A 21,322-nucleotide genomic window follows, 5' to 3' on the forward strand; every position below is an offset into this window, starting at 1 on the left:
TCACTGAGCCATCAATAATTCTCAGTTGTGTTTGTGATTTTACCCTCGCAAGACAAATTATTTTAGAGATTCCAAGTCTCTAAATAAATTGGAGTAGGTCATCTCTAAGAATTCTTTTAATGCTAATACTCTATGATCATCAAAGCTATCAAAAGGAGATCTTGATAAAAAAAAGTTTCGGAAAAACATGGGGGTTTATTAGCCTTATTTTAACATAGAAGTGATTCTAGTAGAATAAAATTCTACAGATAAAAGTTATGTATATTTACTAGTAAAAAATCTGTTAATAAATAGCCGTTGGTTTACTGAATGTGTCTGGTATGCCATGGAGTGGCCGAGCAGAGCCTGTGGTTAATAGCATGAGTTCTAGATTCCGGCGCTTGGGTTATATTCCTGGTTCCACTACTAAACAGTTCTGTTAGCCTTGGACAAGTCACTTTACCTCTCTGTGCCTATTTCCTCATCTGTAAAACAATTATAATAGTAACTGTAGAGTTGTTATAAAGAGTAAGTGAATGACTTAGTATCCATAAAAAGTACTTAGAATATTGTCTGGCATTTAAGCACTATACATATCCTTATGGTCATCTTTCCTTCTCATAGATACAGCTGACTTCCAAGCAGTCTTTCAGTGTTTGTTGGCTAGAAGAGAAGAAATTCATGGGGAAGTCCACCTCCCACCCCCAAGATCCATATATAAAGCTTTGCTTGACGTCCTTGAATTTAAAAGCAGCTTTCCCCCCCACTTCTCATTAATTGAGAGAGCTTCTCAGAAAAAAAATAAAAATCTAGTATTCATGGAATTGATGGCAAAAGCGAAATGAGCACTATTTCACTGAAGTAGCTCAGCCATTGCCCTGGAATGGTTTTAAACCAAGCAATCTGCTGCTGGAAGTGCAGCCTTTGATATCAAATGGTCATTAAGTGTCCCATGACACTTAACTAAGACTTAAAATTATTCCTCTGTATCTCTTGGCAAGGGTTCAAATTTGAGATTACATTCCTTTTAAGTGGTTAAGGCATTTGTAGTCCCCCCGTCTGATGCTTTTAAGTAGTTTTGTTTTCCTGGAGGAGTACTGTCTTCAGATGCCGGTAGATGAAGAGACAATCTTGTCTCTCAGAGGCTTACTATTGAGTCAGTCACATTTACAAAATGCCTATCATCCAGCAGTCCCTCTTCTGGGTGTTTATCAGAAGAATATGAAAACATTAGTTTGAAAATATGTGCACCCCTATATTCATTGTAGCATTATTTACAATAGCCCAGATATGGAAACAACCTAAATGTCCATTGACAGATGAACGGATAAAGAAGATGTGATATGTAGGTATAGATATATCTATATACACACAATGGACTACTACTCAGCCATAAAAAAATAAAATGTTGCCATTTGCGACAACATGGATGAAACTTTGGGGGTACTCTGTTAAGTGAAATAAGTCAGAAGGAAAAGGACAAAAACCATTTGAGTTCACTCATATGTGGAACATAAAAAAGAAACAAATGAACACACAAAACTACATAAAAACAAACTCATAAATGTAGACAACAGATTGGTGGTTACCAGAGGTCAAGTGGGGTGTGTGTGTGTGGGGGAGGGCAAAATGGGTAAAGGAGGTCAAATGTATGGTTAAGGAGGCAAACTAGACTTTTGGTAGTGAATAAGCTATAGTGCATGCAGATATCAAAATTTGTTATATACCTGAAACTTATGTAATGTTATTAACCATTGTTACCTCAATTGAAAAGAAAAATGGTTTAAAAAATTAAAAGTAAATGCACTTAGCCTTTTGTTTTATGATTTCTAATGAATTCCTTTTATAAATTGTAAATTCACAAAATACCTTTGTCATTTAAAAATCGCTTGAAGTCTTTCTGTCTTCCTTTTGAGACTCTCTCCTGAGCATTCTTATCTTAGTAGTTCTTTCAGAAATGTGTTGAAGAAATTCCAGAAGTGGGCCATTAGAAAGTACTGAAGTAAAATATGATGCTAAAGGGTGTTAAGAATAAACTTGAATGTAATTCTTATGACTTCTAAAATCTTTCAGAAAATCGTAATGTTACAGAAAAATGTTTCAAAGCAATTAAAAATTTAACTTCTCATGTGTTCTCTTAAAATCTGGTAAGTGTACTTTTTGCCTTTTATATTGTGCCCACATCCCATTTCATGCAATTTGAATACAAATTCCTCTCCATCAAGAACCTTGATTTATAGGAAAACATTTCATCTTAGTTCTAGTTCATGTTTCTCATCTCTTCTGTGATCCTTTTCATACATTCGCTCTTCTTTTTGTTGTTCCCCAAATGGGCCAGGAGAGCGAGGTTTGGGTTTCGTTTTATTTATTTGCTTCTTCGCTCCACGCAGTATCTCTCTGTTGTCTCTCTCTCCGGCGTGGGCTCAAGCGTCTCAGCAGCTGGGAGGGAGCGGCCCGGGTAGCCCGCTGGGGGTGTGGCGTGGAGGGGCGGAGCCTGACCGCGGGGCGGGCCTTGCGCGTGGAGCGCGGCAGGCGGGCGCTTCCCGGGTTGGTGGCTTCAAGCCCAGTCGGTGGCCGCAGCGGCGGCGGCGGCGGTGGTCGGAGCCGGTTGCTCGCGGGCTCTGTGCAGCTCTATCCGTATTCTTCGCCCGCGCAGCGCCAGCTCGCCCCTGCTGGAGAGGAAGACCCGGCGGCGCTCTGCGCAAGAACTCTGGTGTCTTAACCTCTGGGCTCCTCGGGAGAAAGCTAAGTGCTCGTAGGTGCAGCCGGTGTCCCAGAGCGGTCCCGGAACGCCCTTCGCCAGATTGCACCTCTTGGGAGCCTCGACTGCTGAGCCGTTTCCAGAGCCTGCAGCGCAGGGCGCGCGGGGAGAGTGGGGTCCACGACGGGAAAAGGGGTGATCAAGACACGATGGACGCACCGACCTGGCGCGTGGGCTGGCGTTGTCTTCTCCTTCTGGCTCTGGTTGGGTCTACCCGAAGCGAAGGCGTGCAGAGCTGCGAAGAAGTTCGGAAACTTTTCCAGTGGCGCCTGGTGGGAGCAATCAAGGGGCTGCCGGATTCGCCGAGGGCAGGTAAGGCGCGGTTGGCCAGTGCAGGGCCATGCGCCTGGGCACTCGGGGTGGCACTTCGTGGGAAGATGACCTTTCAGGCTCTCCAGCTGCGCAAGGTGAATCCCGGGGAGGCCTCTGGGGAAGCCCGGTGTGAACATCCGGAGGGTAGCTCGGGTACTCCCTGACTATGGGAGTAGTCACCGGCTGATTTGAGCTATGGGCGTTTGCTTCCCGCCCGGGCTCCCTTAGTCTCGGCTGATGCGTGGGAAGAGGCCAGTAAAACAGACAGCTAGGGATAGTTGAGAGTGGGAATTTCACCAGTGCCCCGCCGGGCGGCTCCTGTTTGCTTCTTTCTCGTACGGTGGACAGAGTTGGGTTGGTCGCTCCAAGTTTGATGTTGCAAACGCAAACCTGCGTTACACTTCTTTGATGGAGAGTGGGACACTGACAAGGGCAGCTGGTCTCCTCTGTAATTAGGACTCGGACTGGTGTGACCGTTCGCCGCCTCTCGGCACCCGGGCACGAAATCCATTTACTCCGATCCCGAACTGCCCAGTGTTTCTCTTGGACCACTGGGTAGGTTAAACTCCTGAAAGGTGTGGTGGTAACAGCGATCAAACTGAACGCAGTGGGGAGCCACTTAACATGGATGAGATATACCAGAGATTGAGAGGGAAAGAATGCAGTGAGCGTGGTCAGGGTAGGTTCTGCTCTCTGTAGCCTTTTGTCAGCACCATTACCCCTTTTTTCCTCGCCCTCGCCGAGCAAATTTCCTTCATCTGGCAGAATTTCCATTTTACATTAGATCTGGAAGTATTGGTCTTAATTGTCAAATGCAGTAGCAGGTGTGTGGAGCTACGATCTTACTGGAGCAATGCATTCTGACTATGAAGCCAACAGACAAATGCTGTGAGCGTATTGGTTGAACAAAGAACTTGTGGATGATGCTTGGGTCTGAAAATCTTTTCTCTGCTGGAGTTTTTAGGGTTTGGAGACTTGCTGTTAGCACTCTGGAGTAGCTATTTTGATGGATTGCTTTGCTGGTTATGCACTCGGTTCTCAAGTCATCCTATGAAGAAAATCTGGGCATTTGGGAACACTGGATCCATTTCAGTTTAGGTGACCAGTCTTTTAAACACAAATATTTACCTGAATATCTATTCGGTACTACCGTGTTTCCCCGAAAATAAGACCTAGCTGGACAATCAGCTCTAATGCATATTTTGGATGAAAAATTAATATAAGACCCGGTCTTATATAAGACCCGGGGTCATATTATGTAAGACCGGGTCATATTATATAAGACCAGGTCTTATAGTAAAACAAGACTGGGTCTTATATTAATTTTTGCTTCCAAAAAGACGCATTGGAGCTGATTGTCCAGTTGGGTCTTATTTTCGGGGAAACACGGTAGGTGCTTTATCTGTACTATTTGAAACAACATAGTTGATATTCTTAGTTCAGGGCAGTTCTGTCCTCAAACGATGGTACCCTCTTATAAACCTGTTTTCATATTTCAGTGCATTCTTTACATTAAAAAATAAACCTCACTTATCAGTAGCTAATAAAACCTCACAGGGTGTGTTGGGTAGGGGGTCGCGGTGAGGGCATTGAGCTGTGAAATCCTCACCTGCATTATTTGATTTTGCCTCTCATAGACCATAATTTTGGCTGATGTGTTCAGTGAACGTTGACTGCTCCCCAGTAAGGCTTTCTTTTCATTCACCTTTCTTATCTCAGTGTTTCTGGTACCTGCTGGATGCAACACATTGACTAGGCGTTATATTTCTAGAACTTTGTGTGTGTTTCATCTCTTTTGAAGAGGAACTTTACAGAGTATTAATCACGGACAGCATTTTACCAGGATATAAGGGAAACAGAAGCTCTGACTTACAGAGAAGGAAATGGTTATACTTATTTGGGTTTAATACACATGACACGCAAAAAAGAGCCAGGATGGCAAGCACCTTTTCTAAGACATTCTGGATTGTTTTCCAACTGCTAGTACCTTTCTTGATCTGTTGGTTAGGTGATGGAGGAATCATAGCAGCACCTGCTAACGGGGCTGTGCAGGGTTACACTCTTAGGGACATCAGTGGTGCTGGTGAAAGAAGTGCTAGCTTTGATATTTGCATTAAGGAAAAGTCACATTAAGTTATTCTGAATTAGAATCATCCACTAAAAGGCATTCACATATGAATTTGATATAATTCTGAATGGTTCCATGAAATATTAAACTATTTATTTTAACATTGATGTTTCTCATCTTCCCATTAAAAATATCTGATTCTCAAATTAAGTAGACCACACATACCACGTGCTACATAAATGTTTTTCTTTATCTTTGTATTTATGTACGAGCTATAACATTTAGCTTGATTAAGTATAGTAGTTGGAGATCTTATTTTCTAAAATTGTCCTCAACCTCAAGAGAGCATAGTTAATATATAAGTAGTCATTTCCACATAGTACAAATATTAATATTCTTTATAACAAATGTATTTAACACATAGGCTTTCATTGACTAAAGCTAATACATTTAAATTTGATGCTGTCTTCCTTGAAAGTTTATTTTTTAGTATTTTCTTGCATTTCTTGTCCACAAGTGGTTAACTTACGAGATGTCTAGCCAAAATGCCTTTAAAAGAAAAAATACAAGCAGGTAGAATAACTTCTTACAGTTTATTTCTACATTTATGCCTTTTACATCGTCTGAAAACAATTTTACCCAATTTGAAACTATTAAAATGTTGAGAAGGGCCATTTAAGCTGCTTCTCAGATTCCCCTCACCTTTGTTCTCTGTCCTGCTCCAATTCTTTTAAGCCTATTGAGCTCCAAAGATGTTTGTATGAGAAATGTAAAAAAGGAGAGAAGGTGTAAATGTGATTAGAATTACAGATTTCCCTGTGTTCTGATTTTATTTCCTAAGTAGTAGTCAAGGTTCTCTTTGCTCTTGTTTATTTTATTTAGAAAAGAACTGTTAACTGAAAGTGTCTCTTAAAGGTCCTTTTATTTTTATTTTATTTATTGGGGAGGAATGATAATGCTTTCTCATTGAAATTCTCTTCACATGTGCATTGTTCACACACATGTATTACTTACTTTTCTAAAGAAGATAATTCAGAAAGGACAGCTTTATAAAAAAACATCTGAAGACTACATTCATATAATTTATATACCAATTAGTTTTAAAAATGTGGATGTTCACTGATACAGAGTTTGTGAAAAGACAACTTTTTCTTGGTAGCTTTTGGCTATAAATGGGATAATAAAAATAAACGTGATGGGGCAAAATGAAATCCTAATACTATAGGACACTTTAAGTAGTGCTCTGTAATGTTTCAATGTTTCAACTGCTTTCATTATAATCCAGTCTTATAATCACTTCAAGGACAGTGTATTTTGTTTTCACACTCAAGAGAAACAACCTACGTGGTAACCTTGGAGTTTGGAATTATAGACATTTGGGTTTCAAAACTTGGTTCTTTCACCTGTAGCTCTAAGGCCTAGATTAATCAGTTACGTTTTTTTAAACCTCTGTTTCCTTACCTGTAAAATGGAAATATTGGTTCTTAAAGGGTCGCTGCATAGATGAAATAATGTTTGTATGTAAAATAGCACAAATCCAGGCACAATAAGTGCTCTGAAAATGTGTTATTGCCATTATAATTTCTTATTTAGGGTCTTGATTTTAACTGAACTTGGCCTTTAAAAGTGAAATTTTAGTTTTAGATCTCTACATATCAGAAGATATTTTTATAACAACTAGTTTTTATTTTTCAAGTCAGAAATGATTGTTGCTAAAATTGGGAAATACGTTTCTATCTAAAATCGCACTTACCAGGTTATTGGTGAACATTTTGTTTCTTTTCATGAACTAAGGGAAACTCAAAAAAAGAAACATATCTGAAATGGTATTTGTTAAGTTATGGTTTCTTTTTGTGAACTAATGGAAACTAGAAGAAAGGAATGAGGCTACACCACTGCTAGCGGCAGCATCCATAGCTACTGCCTCCACTGCAACCATTCTGTCTGTACTCAGGGAAGTGAAGTAGTGTGTATAGGGTGGTTTAGGGATTCACACAGCTAGATGGCTGGTGGCCATAGTCACTCATTGACAATAACTTCAAATTGGGACTCCTTTTTCTCATGAACTAACCCCTTTTGTTGATAGAGAAGCATAGGTATGGTGATTGAATTTCCAAAGCCGTAAAGGGTACCCATGGTCTGATGTTTGGGTTAGATTATTAAGATCAGAATTGCACTGTGTTGAAGCCCAGCAGCCAAGAACCACCAGAAACACACCGATTGTCAGACAAATCATGTTCATTTTGCTTGCTGCAGCAAAGGAGATCTCACAGCACAGGAACTGTGGGTGTCTTGGTAAGAGGCAGTTGAGAGGGGCTTTTTATAAGATTTGGGCTTGTGCTGAGTGATTATAAGGAGGGTTTAATGAAGGAGGGCTGTTCAGAAATTGGGTGGCATTGTAATTTATCTAGGTGTTAGGAAGATTAAGGTGTGAGGAGTTGTTCTTAATGAAGAAGCAGTAGTCACTCTTGGTCAAAAGAGGGGGATATTTAGTCATTTTGGTGATTGTAGAGCATCCTTGTGGCTGTCCTGCAGCACTACAGGTCTCAAGCACCTGTCTCATCATCGTGTTCTTATTCTGTGCATGTTGTCTGTGTTGAATTGTAAACATCAAGGCTGAGTTTCACTGTCAGGGCAGTTTGCTACTGTCTCTGGAAAATCCAGTGTATGCTTTGATGTCTAGGAGAATCATGGGTTTCACTTTTATCCAGGCATTTATTAATGCTGAATGATGGGGAAGTGAGTATGATTTTCTGCTTTAGGGTCATAGAGTATGACTGTCCATCAGGGGCCTGAATTGTACTAATCACACCCTCTTCCCTCATCGTTTACTAATAAATGTAAATGTTGTGTGTGTCCCCATTCTCCCTCCTTCCCATAATTTTAAGTTCCTTTTTGCCAAGTGTCCAACATTCTATATTTGTATAATTGGCGTTAGGAGGGGTACAATTTGGGGAACTTAAGAATAGCTTTTCATAATTATTCTACTCTGCCCCCTACCAAATTTGCAGCTTTTTAAGGCCTTCTGGAATATAGATTTTTGTTCTCTCTCTCTCTCTCTCTCTCTCTCTCTCTCTCTCTCTCTCTGTCTTTCTCTGTGTGGTATGTGTACATGAATGCACACACATGCATAATTTATTTTCTACATTTGGTAAGAATACCTTCTAAGTCTGTAACATTGATTTATTAAGTGGTATAAGACCAAGAGTAAGATTCCAACAAACAGATGCCTCTCCTAAATAAATCAGTGGCTTTCTAATATAACTGTTCAAGGGACCAGAAATCCATTTTGATAAAATGGAATCACAAGAAACTTCAGTCATATGCTTTGTTGAAATAGATTGTGAATGCAGTACCTGATCTACTCGGTTAAGTCACAATAGCAATTGATTTTTAATACAGAATAGCTATTTTTCATATTTACCTTTTTAAAAATAAAAGCCTGACCTTCAATTACAGAAGACAACACCAATTGTGCCCTCAATTATTTCAGTTTTCAGCTTTAGAAATTTCAAATTTTGCTAATGATACTGCTCAAATCATTCTAAATTAAATAGTCATTCTTCTATGAATCACAATAAACGGGACAGCTTTTGATGAGCTACATCAGGTTCACATATGGCTGCCATATAAGTTGAATGTATAATGTACTTTTATAGAATGAAAATGAGATTTTTGTACTTTCATGTTTTTATGAAAGAATACACATTCTCCTGAAAATTTAAAGTACTGAAAAGTACAAAGTAAGCAAAACAACTTTACCATCCAGAAGTAACCACCAATGACCCTTTGCATTATCTTTCAACACCCTCATTAGTCTTCTGCTAAGCACATAAACATTTTTTTGAAGGAATGTAGAATCACTGTATTTTTCTTTGTAACCAATTTTGAGTGGCTCAGTAATTCCCATGACATTAAATATCCTTCGAAGCATGTTTTTTAGTAACTGGATAGTATTTCACCGAATCATTGTACCATAAATTGAATTCTTGATTGTTGTCAGAAATACAGGTTTCCAGTATTCATTACCATGAAGTCACATGACTAAGGACATCAGGGGCAAATGTGCTTAATATCTACCCTATTCACGGCTTTGCCTATGATCTATACTCATTCTGTATTAGGGCTTCTCAATTTCAGCACCATATGGGGCTAGATGATTCTTTGCGTGTGTGTGTGTGTGTGTGTGTATGTGTGTGTGTGGTGGTGGTGGTCGTGGGGAGATGTCCTGTGCATTGTAGGATGTTTAGAAGCGCTCCATAACCTTCACCCACTAGTAATATCCCTTTTCCCCAGTTGTGACAACCAAAAATGTCTCCAGACAAAATCTAACTGGTTGAGAACCACTGACATAAACTATCCAGCCTATGGCTCCTACACACACACACACATGCACACACACATGCACACGCACACACAATGTTGATGGTTGGTTTACATACTTCAGGTCTTAGCTTAAATATCAGCTCTTCTGAGAGGCCTTTCTCAATGTTCACTGAACTGTTTCCCAATTACTATTGTAGAGCCCTCTTTTTTTATGGCACTTATCATGGTGACATATTTCTTGTCTTCCTTTTTAATGTTTATCTTTCGCCACTAGATTGTTTGCATGATGAGAACAGAGAACATGTCTACTGGGGCTGGTGTCATGGCCATGTAACCTGTGCAGTCACACAGGGTCCCGCACTCAGAATGTCCCCATGCTTGCTTCTTCTGTCGCCACCTTGAACTTAGAACGGAGAGTCCTGCATTTCCTGTTGCACTGGGCCGTGCGAATTATGTAGCCATTCCCGTTGTACCTTGTTCATTGTAGAATTTTGGGTGCCCAGAACAGTGCCTGACATGGAAAGAGAGTTGAAATATTTGTTGATATCAGTCCTTGGGTACTGAACAGCCAAGACTGTACTGTCTATATAAAATAATTTCTTTTTATGTTTTATAAATGGGTTAAAGATTGGCCCCTATGTTTTTCACTTCTTCACAGCAGGTTGGGACCATTAGCCCAAAGCCTAGCAGTGCCAAACTCAAATTTTTACATATCCAATTGCTTTCAATATGCTCAAGTAAGCATATTTATAGTCACTTAGAGCCTGCCTGCTTTGCAAACCTCACCAAACTGTACCCCACATCTGCTGGTCACAGATAAAATAAACTCTGGGGCTGTAAAAGGCCCCAATTGCTGCTGTACTGTGAAGCTCTGACTCAGACTTCCCATCTTGCTGCTCAGTTGATACCACCTAGACACATGAGCCCTTTCTCCAGTTCCCCTCTCTCTTGGGAGTTCCCTTTTCCTCTTCTGGGTAGTCGCCCTACACTGCTCTCTCTGGAAGTCTCCTAGAAGGGACATCTCTTCTCATGTAGCCTGTCAAAGCACCACCCAAAGTCAGCTCACTGTATACTATTGCCATCTCGAGGTACTGTCTTTTCCTTGATCAGCCCTGAAATCCTTGAGGTCACCACAGATAGATCATTAGTTATTTCTAATATAAGGTAGGAACTCAGAGCAGCAATACCGATTTTAAATATCTTTCTGTCTACTAGACTATAGGCTACATGAGAACAGGATCTGTGATTTATCTTTTTGTTCTGTGATTAGGCCAAAATTAATAAATACATTTTGATTTGTATAATTAATCGATATGTATAGTTACCTAATGGGCTCAATTTATTGTGTTTAATTATGCTTTCTATGCTTAATAGAATTGATATATTGGTAAAGGTAGAATTGAACGTTTAAAAAATATATTCTGACTGGGCTCAATTGTGTTGTTGGGTAAATTATTTTCGTGGAGTTAACATTTTCGTATGTAACTCTGCCACAAATTCTATAGGGACACAAACATTTTAAGTTTAAATTTAAAGGAATTTTTATTACATTAATAATTTACATTATGTAACATGTTGGAAATGGAGTAAATGAATTGCCAGACAAATGTCTAGAAGAAAATTTCCTTTAATGTCCTGCAAGGAAAGGAAGATGGTTTAACATTTAAATGCTGGAATCATTAGCACAGTTTTTATCATGTGTAGATAGTGTGACTGATCTTCTGTAGAACATCAATTGATCTATTATTGGGAGAATGGGGAAAAATAAAGGTGACCAAATATAATTTATGTTTGGCTGTGGATTGATTGGTTTGTGTTTTATGTAAATAATTTTTCTTCAAAAATGGCCTCTCTCCATGAGGAAATTGATAGTAAGAAACTAGAAAAATATTTAGTTTCTTCATCTCTCACCCTTATTAATTCCATGTTGGGAGTAAAGTACATATCAGTTATCTATGGCATTATCCATGAGCTGGGAAGATTGTTTGTTAAAGGACACTGACTGGGGGTCCAGACTCCATGTAGACGAAGCAGAGAGACCACAGCCTTTCAGAATAAGCAAACTAATTGCTGCCAAATCACAAAATATGACATACGGAAGCAGGTATAATCTGTCTCTAAAGTATTTCCAATAATTCCAATTTTAGAAATACTCACCTAATCTTTAGGATCTCTCTTTAATGCTTTAATGCTATATTAGAAAAAGCATTCCGCCCCCCCCCCCCCCATGAAGTGTGGGTGGTTTTTATTTGGGATATCTTACATGAGGTATTGGGAAATTTTACCTAAGTAGAAGGGTTGTTTCAATCAATGCTAATGAGGCATGCATATTTTGACATGGTTCAGGTATTAAATATGTTTTAAAGATAGTCATATTTAATAGTTAGCAAACATTTCTTGTTTCACAATTTAAGTTGCTCATTATTACTCTTATTAGGATAATGGGTCTGAATTACTAGTTTTCCTCTCTCGTTCTATGATTACCACATTTCTTTTAGTTTTTATAATTCTATATGACAGTGTAATTAAATAATCTTTGCAGATTTCTTCTTAGAGCTCATAGCCCTTTGCTTTTTCTAGTCTTACAGTTACAAGTTACTTTAGTTTATGATTCCTTCAATATTTGTTATGTTTTGGGAGAAGGTAAGAACTAAGAAAGGAATTCAACAAAAAGCACATCAAAACTGTGCCTTCTTTGATCAGAGGAATGTAAAAATTATTTCTGGATGTCCTGGTTCAATATATGTATGTGTGTGTGTGTGTGTGTGTGTGTGTATTTTTTTCTTTAAATGGGAGCTTGTCAACATTAAATTTCCTGTTCAAATTTATTTGCTTTTTGAACAACTCCTTAAATAGTAAGGTTATACCAAGTTACATTTAGTACATTTTCTTTTGATCATTGAAAATGTCTGTGTTTAATGAACTGAAACTGAAGTAGGTCAATAAAATGAAGAGATTAACAGTCTTGTCTGTTCTCACCAGGCTTGGGATACATTTTATTCTGGGGAAAAAAAGTAATTTTTAAAAAAGGTTTTTTTTGATCAACTTAAGAGGTAAAGGAAATAGGAATAACATTGAAAGTGTCAAAAAGCTGAGGAAACCATGATTCTTCAGGGTACTATTTGTAAAGTGAAGATATATGTATATGTCTTTATAGAGTTAAAAGTTTAGTTATGAAACAAAACTAAAATTTATCTTTTATTTTTATAAGTTCAGGGCACAAATAAGCTTTAGGCTAGTAAACATTCAATATTCTATTCATCTTTGGAAATATGTTACACATGAAACAAGTTAAAATACTAGGTATGACAAAACATTGAAATGTCATGGTATAAATAAATGGGAAAAGCAGACATCTTATCATTTGTCCCATATTATGGTCACATATTTTAACAATGAATAACAATGAACTTATAGTTTCGAAATTGCTTAGTCTTGATTTCAACACATATTAGCTATGTGACCTTTAGGAAATAACTCAGTCTCTCAGAAAATGTTTTCCTTTCTTCACACAGGTAGTGATACAGGCTTCTACTTTTTCTCTTTCAGTGGTTTGTAGAGGACCACATGGAAGAGCTTTGTAAACAATAATTAATAATCTCTACAAATACTACATAATTAATTTTACATAATTCTTTTACAAATGTTCTTCTAAGATACATTAAAATGCTTTTTATGCTTGATCAGAGATCCTCAAAATATTAGAAGTCCTTTTCCTTTATGCTAATAAGATATCAAACTGTCAAGTACTTTTCTCCCATCACCCTCAGAGTATTAATTCCTTGGAAACACAGTTCATGTTTTCATTCTTTATTTTAGTTAATAAATAAACAATTTATTATAGTTTAATTCTATGGTGAAATCAGGTTTATTTATTCACATTATGTAATTTAAGAACTATAGATTGGTCTTTTGCAAAATAATGTCATTTAAATTAGTTCAATTAAGATAAAGGGGAAAATATTTTGCCTGGAAATATGTTGAGTAAATACAAGAAGGGATAGGGTCTACAAGATGTGATTAATTAATTAATTAATTAATGAGGTAAGAAGGAGTTAATTCCCTACTGTGTTTTGTCATGTTCTTGCGTGTCGTTGCACTTACAGGTCTTTGTGTGTCCCCTGTACTGGGGATATGAACTTTTCTTCCAGATGAGAGGCACAAAGGTGGAGTGTGCTGGCCAGTCTTGTTTTCCCCTTCAGATGAAGTCTCTACTCTGTTCTGTTGTTCTTGGGCTATGTCAGTGGGCATTCTTGCCTGGGGTAGTCAGTGGAGATCAATGGCCAGAGAAGAGACTGGGCAAGTGGAGTGTGGTGGTTTCCAGGTCTCACCTTGTGGAGTCACTGCAGGCTGGCTATGTATGTCCCTTTACCCTAAGCACACAGCTCTTGTCTGGTGACTTCACAACTCTCTCTGAATTCTGGTAACTATCTCCTTCTGCCCCCTGAGAGGTAGTACCAGCTCCTTTTCCACTATTACTGGCCAGAGAGTACTGCAGTATCCCTTGTAGTTTTCCTATACCATGCCCTTTGTAAAATTGTTATTAAATAAAACCATTTGAGATTACCAATCTATTTTTTTCCCAGCATCCTATATGACAAAACTTTATATACTTTAATATTTAAAGCCATAGATTTTTAGAGATAATTTGTGTTGTAATTAAAAAATGTATGTAAACATAAATCTGTTCTAGGGTAATTTATAAACATTTTTAGACATTCCAATCAATGATGATTTCTTTACTCACATTTAGTTGCCTTGTGATCATGCTTTTGATAATTACTTCTCTCCTTTTCCCCTCACCCCTTTCATGAAGAACATTGTTGGTAGCTAAACCTTTAGGTTTCAGTTGGAAATATGACTAAATTGATACTATACCATAATAACACAGTAGTTTACTCCCTACCCATTCCACCAAGTCAACCAATCACCATATTCTCTAGACTCTATTTCACAAATGTTCCTATAATTTTCCTACCCACTACCAATGCCACCACCATGCCTTTTCCTGGCTAGATTACTAAATCAACCTACATTTACTCTTGGTCCTTGACAGTCCATTTCCCAATTGATTCCCAGTTGAGTTCCCAAAAGAACTCAAATCTTATCTTTATTTATTGTGTTAAATTCTTCCATGATTTTCCACTGCCTTTCTTTTTAAAAAAAAAGAACATGATAATATTTGAATATATAATTTCTGTATAATCAAACAGTGAAATAAACATAACAGTGAAATAAATGTTGGAAAAAAACAAACGCTATGGCATTTCATCTGTAATGCATGCAACCAAAATGTTAGCATATTTAATCACAAATTAGCCCTTGTAAATTGGTAACAAAGAAACTAATATACCACGGGGAATGAAGTAAGAAAATAAAGTGGAAATTTAAATCAGATGAATGACTAATAAGGATATGTGAGGATGATGGAGCTCAGCATCAACAGAGGAAAAACAATTTCTTAGGAATAGCACATTGTCAAAGATTAAAAATACTGATAGCTAATTCCTGAGATGGTAGGAAATAGAGTATTCTCATTTACAAATATTGAGAGAGAAGACTGATGAAGAATATCTGCATTCAGTGGGAGTTCTGCAATTATCACTCAAAATTTAAATTTTGTACACCTTTTGCCAAGCAACTCCAATTTATAGAAAAGCATTTCAACTAATTGGAATACTTATATAAATATATAAATATAAACTTATATATTTATTGCACAGAAAATTTGTAGCTAATATAAATGCTTATTAAATGATAAATTATGGATAACTATGTGGACATTAAACCAAGAGAGGTAAAGCTATATAATCAAAGAAAAATAAGTGACTTACAGAATAGTGAAAGGAAAAAAACAAACTATGGCCTGACTAGGAAAAAAAAAGAAAGGAACCTACTTGAATATCAATTTATGAATGAACATACATCAAAACAAAGTATACAAACTCCCATTAATAATAGATAGCCTTGAAGAATAGAATTAGGAGGAGGAGTGACGTCATAAAAATGGTGGCGTGAGGTGAGTCTCTTGAACTCTCCCCTGGAATTTATAGCAATTTGATCAACTGTAACTCCACAAAGGACTCCCTGCGCAGCAGACAGGCAAGACTAAGGGGTGCACTACTGAAATCACCTAAAGGTGGGCAAATTGCTCTAGCAGAGGAGGAGGGAAGGGAGAAGAGAGGAGACGGGGTTGAGTGGGTGCAGGATGCAGACCTAGCTCTCTGCATTCCGAAACTACCACAGCTGCCGTAGAAGAAAGAACTTGGACCGCTAGGGCTCTCTTTATGGCCCACAGGGCTGAGGGGACAGCATATAACATGGGTGAACCCAATGCTCATGGCAGAGACCTTGAAGGACTGAGCGAAGAAGGCTGAAAACAGTGGTTAAAGCCCTCACTGCTGAGCCTGAGGCACTGAGCCTAGCTGGCCCCTCCCTACTCTCCCAGAGCTCGCCTCGCCCCCACCTGCCCAGTGCTAGAAGCAGAAGAGTAACAGTGTCAGATCAAAAGAACAGAATATTTGCAGTTCTGAGAACTGTGGTCTGCAGACACGGACTCACAGCCCAACTAGTTGCAGCAAAGGGAGCCATGGAAGCAGGACAGGCTGTGGTGGTATTGACACCATTGCTCTGGGCCACCTCTCACAACCCACTCCACCCTGCCCCAACCTATCTGGGTGGATCCCTGCAGGAGTAAACAAAGCTGCTGAAACACATGGGCTCTGAATCTGGGTCATGGAGAGCTTTGGAACTTCGGAAGCTCTCCACATCCCCCCATGGAGGTGGTGCCGTATGATCCAGATGAACTGTTCATAGAGGATAAGCCCGCCATCCAGGGAATCCTCCCATTGTGTGAGACACTGGAATAGTGTAGAGAAAACATAACACTACAATGTGAGAGAGAATAAAAGGCTTCAGTCGGAGAGAAAATAAAATATTCTACCAACACCTACCGGAAAACAAAAGAAAGACCTCTTTGTATCAGTCTGTTGCAGAACCCACTCCTGTAGATGTCTTGGAAGAGAAATAATAAATCATTAATTGCCATGAATAACCAAGGCAACAAGACAGCTCAGGAAGAAAATGAACTTAAAGTTATGGAAATATGACTTAAGTGACAGAGAATTCAAGATTGCAGTTCTGAAAAAACTCAACAGGATGCAAGAACACACAGAAAGGCAGTTTAATGAACTCAGAAACACAATCAAAGAACAACATGAACATTTTAACAAAGAGATTAAAATTTTAAAAATGAACCAAATAGAATTTTTGGAGATTAAGAACTCAATAGAAGAAACTAAGATTGAAATAGCCAGTTTAGATAGTAGAGTTGACCAGATGGAGGAAAGAATCAGTGACATCGAAGATAGAAACCTGGAAATGACACGGATGGAAGAAGAAAGAGACTTAGACTTCCAAGAAATGAAAGAACTCTGCAAGAACTTTCTGACTCCATCAGAAAGAGCAATATAAGAATAATGGGCATACTAGAAGGGGAAGAAAGGGAGAAGGGAACAGAGAGTATATTCCAACAAATAGCCGATGAGAACTTCCCAAACTTGTGGAAAGAACTGGATCCTCGAATCTAAGAAGCAAATAGAACACCTAATTACCTCAATCCCAACAGGCCTTCTCCAATGCACATTGTGTTGAAGCTGTCAAAAATCAATGACAAAGAAAGAATCTTCAAGGGAGCCAGGGAAAAGAAGATGGTAACCTACAATGGAAAGCTCATTAGATTATCATCAGATTTTTCAGCAGAAACTCTACAAGGCAGGAAGGAGTGGAACCAAATATTCAAACTATCGAAAGAGAGAAATTATGAGTCAAGAATAATATATCCAGCCAAGATATTCTTTAGATATGAAGGAGAATAAAGACCTTTCCAGACATACAGAAGCTGAAGGAATTTTCTAACAGATGACCTGCACTATAAGAAATACTACAGGAGGCTATTCGACCAGCATCAATAGAGATAATTTGTGGCAACCAAAACATAAAAGGGTGGAGAGTAAAGGCATGAACCGGAATATGATAATGGAGAAAGTAAGCATGCTGGAGAAATTGGAAGACTCTAAATATCAAACTTTCTTTTACTTAAACTTAATTGTAACCACTCAACAAAATCCAGAACTGAAATATGTAACATAATGAAAGACGAAACAAAGGGAAAAATCACAGAACACCACCACACACAAATAATAGACAATAACAAAAAGGCAAAGAAACAATGGAGACACAGTCTTACCAGAAAACTAAAGATAGAATGATAGAAAATCCTCACATATCAATAATCACTGTAAATGTAAATGGAGTGAACTCACCAAAGGCACAGAGTAGCAGATTGTATCAAAAAACTAAACCCAACCATATGCTGTCTCCAAGAGACACATCTAAGCTACAAGGACAAACATAGACTCAAAGTAAAAGGTTGGAAATTGACACTCTAAGCACATGGTATCCAGAGAAAATCAGGTGTATCCATACTGATATCAAATGAAACAGACTTCAGGATAAAAAATGGTAACGAAACAAAAATGGACATTTCATAATGATAAAGGGGACTATACAACAAGAAGACATAACAGTCGTTAATTTTTATGCCCCCAATCAGGGAGCACAGAAATGTACCAAGCAACTACTAACAGAACTAAAGGGAGAAATTGACCAAAACACAATTATTATAGGGGACTTAAATACATCATTGACAGCTATGGATAGATCATTCAAACAGAAAACAAATAACGAAATAGCAGACCTAAATGACACATTAGATGAAATGGGCATAATTGACATATATAGAGCACTTCATCCTAAAACATCAGACTATACATTTTTTTCTAGTGTGTATGGGACATTCTCAACGATAGACTGTATATTGGGACATAAAACTAGCCTCAGCAAGTTTAAGAAGATTGAAATCATACCAAGCATATTCTCTGATCACAAGGCTTTGAAATTGGATATCAACTGCAAAAAGAAAGCAGGAAAATCCTCAAATACCTAGAGATTAAACAACATACTTTTAAAGAATGACCAGGTGAAAGAAGAAATAAGAGGAGAGATCAAAAGATACATAAAAACAAATGGGAATGAAAATACATCCTACCAAGGTTTTTGGGATGCAGCAAAAGCAGTTTTAAGAGGGAAATTTATATCATTGCAGGCCTATCTCAAGAAACAAGAAAAATCCCAAATAAATAACCTCATGTTACTAGAGGTTATTTAACAAATAAAACCCAATGTCAGCAGAAGAAAGGAAATAATACAAATCAGAGCAGAACTCAATGAAATAGAGAATGAAAAGACAACAGAAAAAATTAATGTGACAAAGAGCTGGATCTTTGAAAAGATTAATAAAATTGACAAACCCTTGGCTAGACTCAGTAAGATAAAATGAGAAAGGACGCTAATAAACAAAATGAGAAATGAAAGAGGGGAAGTTATCACGGACACCACAGAAATACAAAGGATCATCCAAGAATACTATGAAGGAATATATGCCACCAAATTTAATAACCTAGAAGAAATGGACAAGTTCTTAGAAACATATAGCCTTCCTAGGCTGAATCATGAAGAACTGGAAAATCTAAATAGACTGATCATCAGTAAGGAAATTGAATCAGTCATCTGAAACCTAGCCAAAAACAAAAGTCCAGGACCAGCTGGCTTCACTAGTAAATTCTACGAAACCTTCAAAGAGGATCTAATACCTGTTCTACTCAAACTCTTCCAAAAAATTGAAGAAGAGACAATACTCCCTAACTCATTTTATGAGGCCAACATTACCTGGATACCAAAACCTGGTAAGGATATCACAATAAAAGAAAACTATAGACCAATATCTCTGATGAATTCAGATGCAAAAATCCTAAACAAAATTCTAGCAAATCGAATACAACAATGCATTAAAAAGATTATTCACCACGACCAAGTGGGGTTCATCCCCGGGGCACAAGGTTGGTTCAGCATACGTAAATCCATCAACGTGATACATCACATAAACAAAATAAAGGACAAAAATCATATGATTAAATCAATTGATACAAAAAAGATTTTTGACAAGATACAACATCCATTTATGGTTAAAACACTTAACAAAATAGGTATAGAAGGAAAATCCCTTAACATACGACAAACCCTCAGCTAGTATCATAATTAACGGTGAAAACTGAAGCCCTTTGCTCTATGTTTAGAAACAAGACAGGGCTGTTCCCTATCTCCTCTGCTTTTCAACATAGTGTTGGAAGTCCTCGCCACAGCAGTCCGTCAACACAAAGAAATAAAAGGCATCCAAATTCGGAATGAAGAAGGTAAATTGTCACTCTTTGCAAATGGCATGATGCTACATATAGGAAACCCTAAAAACTCCACCTAAAAGCTATTAGAAACAATAAATGAATATAGTAAAGTTGCCCGCTACAAAATCAACACACAGAAGTCCGTTGCATTCCTATATACTAACAATGAAATCCCAGAAAAAGAATAAAAATAAAAATCCTTTTATAATTGCAAGACAAAGAATAAAATACCTAGGAATAAACTTGACCAAGGATGTGAAAGACCTATATGCTGAAAACTATAACACATTTTTAAAAGAAATGGAAGAAGACACAAAGAAATCGAAAGACATTCCGTGCTCATGGATTGGAAGAATCAACATAGTTAAACTGGCCGTATTACTGAAAGCAATATACAGGTTTAATGCAATCCCCACCAAAATCCCAATGGCATTTTTTAAAGAAAGATAACAAAAAAATCATCAGATTTGTATGGAACCACCAAAGGCATCAAATAGCCAAAGCAATCCTAAGAAAAAAGAACAATGCTGGAGGTATCACAGTCACTGACTTTATCTTGTACTACAGGGAAACAATAATCAAAACAGCATGGCACTGGCAGAAAAACAGACACATAGACCAATGGAATAGAATTGAGAACCCAATAATAAACCCTCATAAATATGGACAGATAATTTTTGACAAAGAAGCAAAATACATACGATGGAGAAAAGACAGCCTCTTCAATAAATGGTGCTGGCAGAATCGGAAAACCACGTGTAAAAGAATGAAACTGGACTGCTATCTGTCACCATGTACTAAAATTAGTTTTAAATGGATCAAAGATTTAAGCATAAGACCTGAAACAATAAACTGCATAGAAGAAAACTTAGGTACTAAACTTATGGATCTTGGGTTCGAAGAGCATTTTATGAATTTGATTCCAAAGGCAAGGAAAGTAAAAGCTAAAATAAATGAATGGGACTATATCAAACTTAAAAGCTTCTGCACAGCAAAATAAACCATCAACAAAATAAGGAGGCAACCAACTGAATGGGAGAAGATTTTTGCAAACAGAGCCTCCGATAAGGGGCTGATATCCAAAATATACAAGGAAGTCATACAACTCAACAAAAAAAACACACAAAGAACCCAATTGAAAAATGGGCAGGGAACCTGAAGAGACATTTCTCCAAAGAGGACATACAAATGGCAAAAAGACATAAAAAAATGCTCAACATCACTAATCATCAGAGAAATGCAAATAAAAACCGCAATGAGATATCACCTCACCCCAGTTAGAATGGCTATCATCAACAAGACAAATAGTAACAAGTGTTGGAGAGGCTGTGGAGAAAAAGGAACCCTCATACATTGTTGGTGGGAATGCAGATTGGTGCAGCCGGTATGGAAGGCTGTATGGAGTTTCCTCCAAAAATTACGAATAGAATTACCATATGAGCCAGCAATCCCTCTCCGGGGTATCTACCCTAAATTTCTGAAAACATTTATCCATAAAGATGAGTGTGTGCCAGTGTTCATTGCGGCTTTATTTCTGGTGACCAAGACATGGAAACAACCAAAATGTCCTTCGAT

The 21,322-nt window shown here is 37.8% G+C and overlaps 1 protein-coding gene across 1 annotated transcript in view; it reads left to right on the forward strand.

Annotated features, from left to right (window-relative positions):
* Positions 1–2,519: 2,519 nt before the first annotated feature.
* Positions 2,520–21,322, forward strand: part of GPC5 (glypican 5) — a 1,198,702-nt gene continuing 1,179,899 nt past the window's right edge. The window contains exon 1 of the mRNA XM_019737193.2: positions 2,520–3,052. Coding sequence (XP_019592752.2) covers positions 2,890–3,052 — 163 coding nt within the window. The 5' untranslated portion in view covers positions 2,520–2,889. The remainder of the gene's footprint in view (positions 3,053–21,322) is intronic.

Source organism: Rhinolophus sinicus, linkage group LG04, assembly GCF_036562045.2.
Source record: "Rhinolophus sinicus isolate RSC01 linkage group LG04, ASM3656204v1, whole genome shotgun sequence".
Lineage (NCBI taxonomy): Eukaryota > Metazoa > Chordata > Mammalia > Chiroptera > Rhinolophidae > Rhinolophus > Rhinolophus sinicus.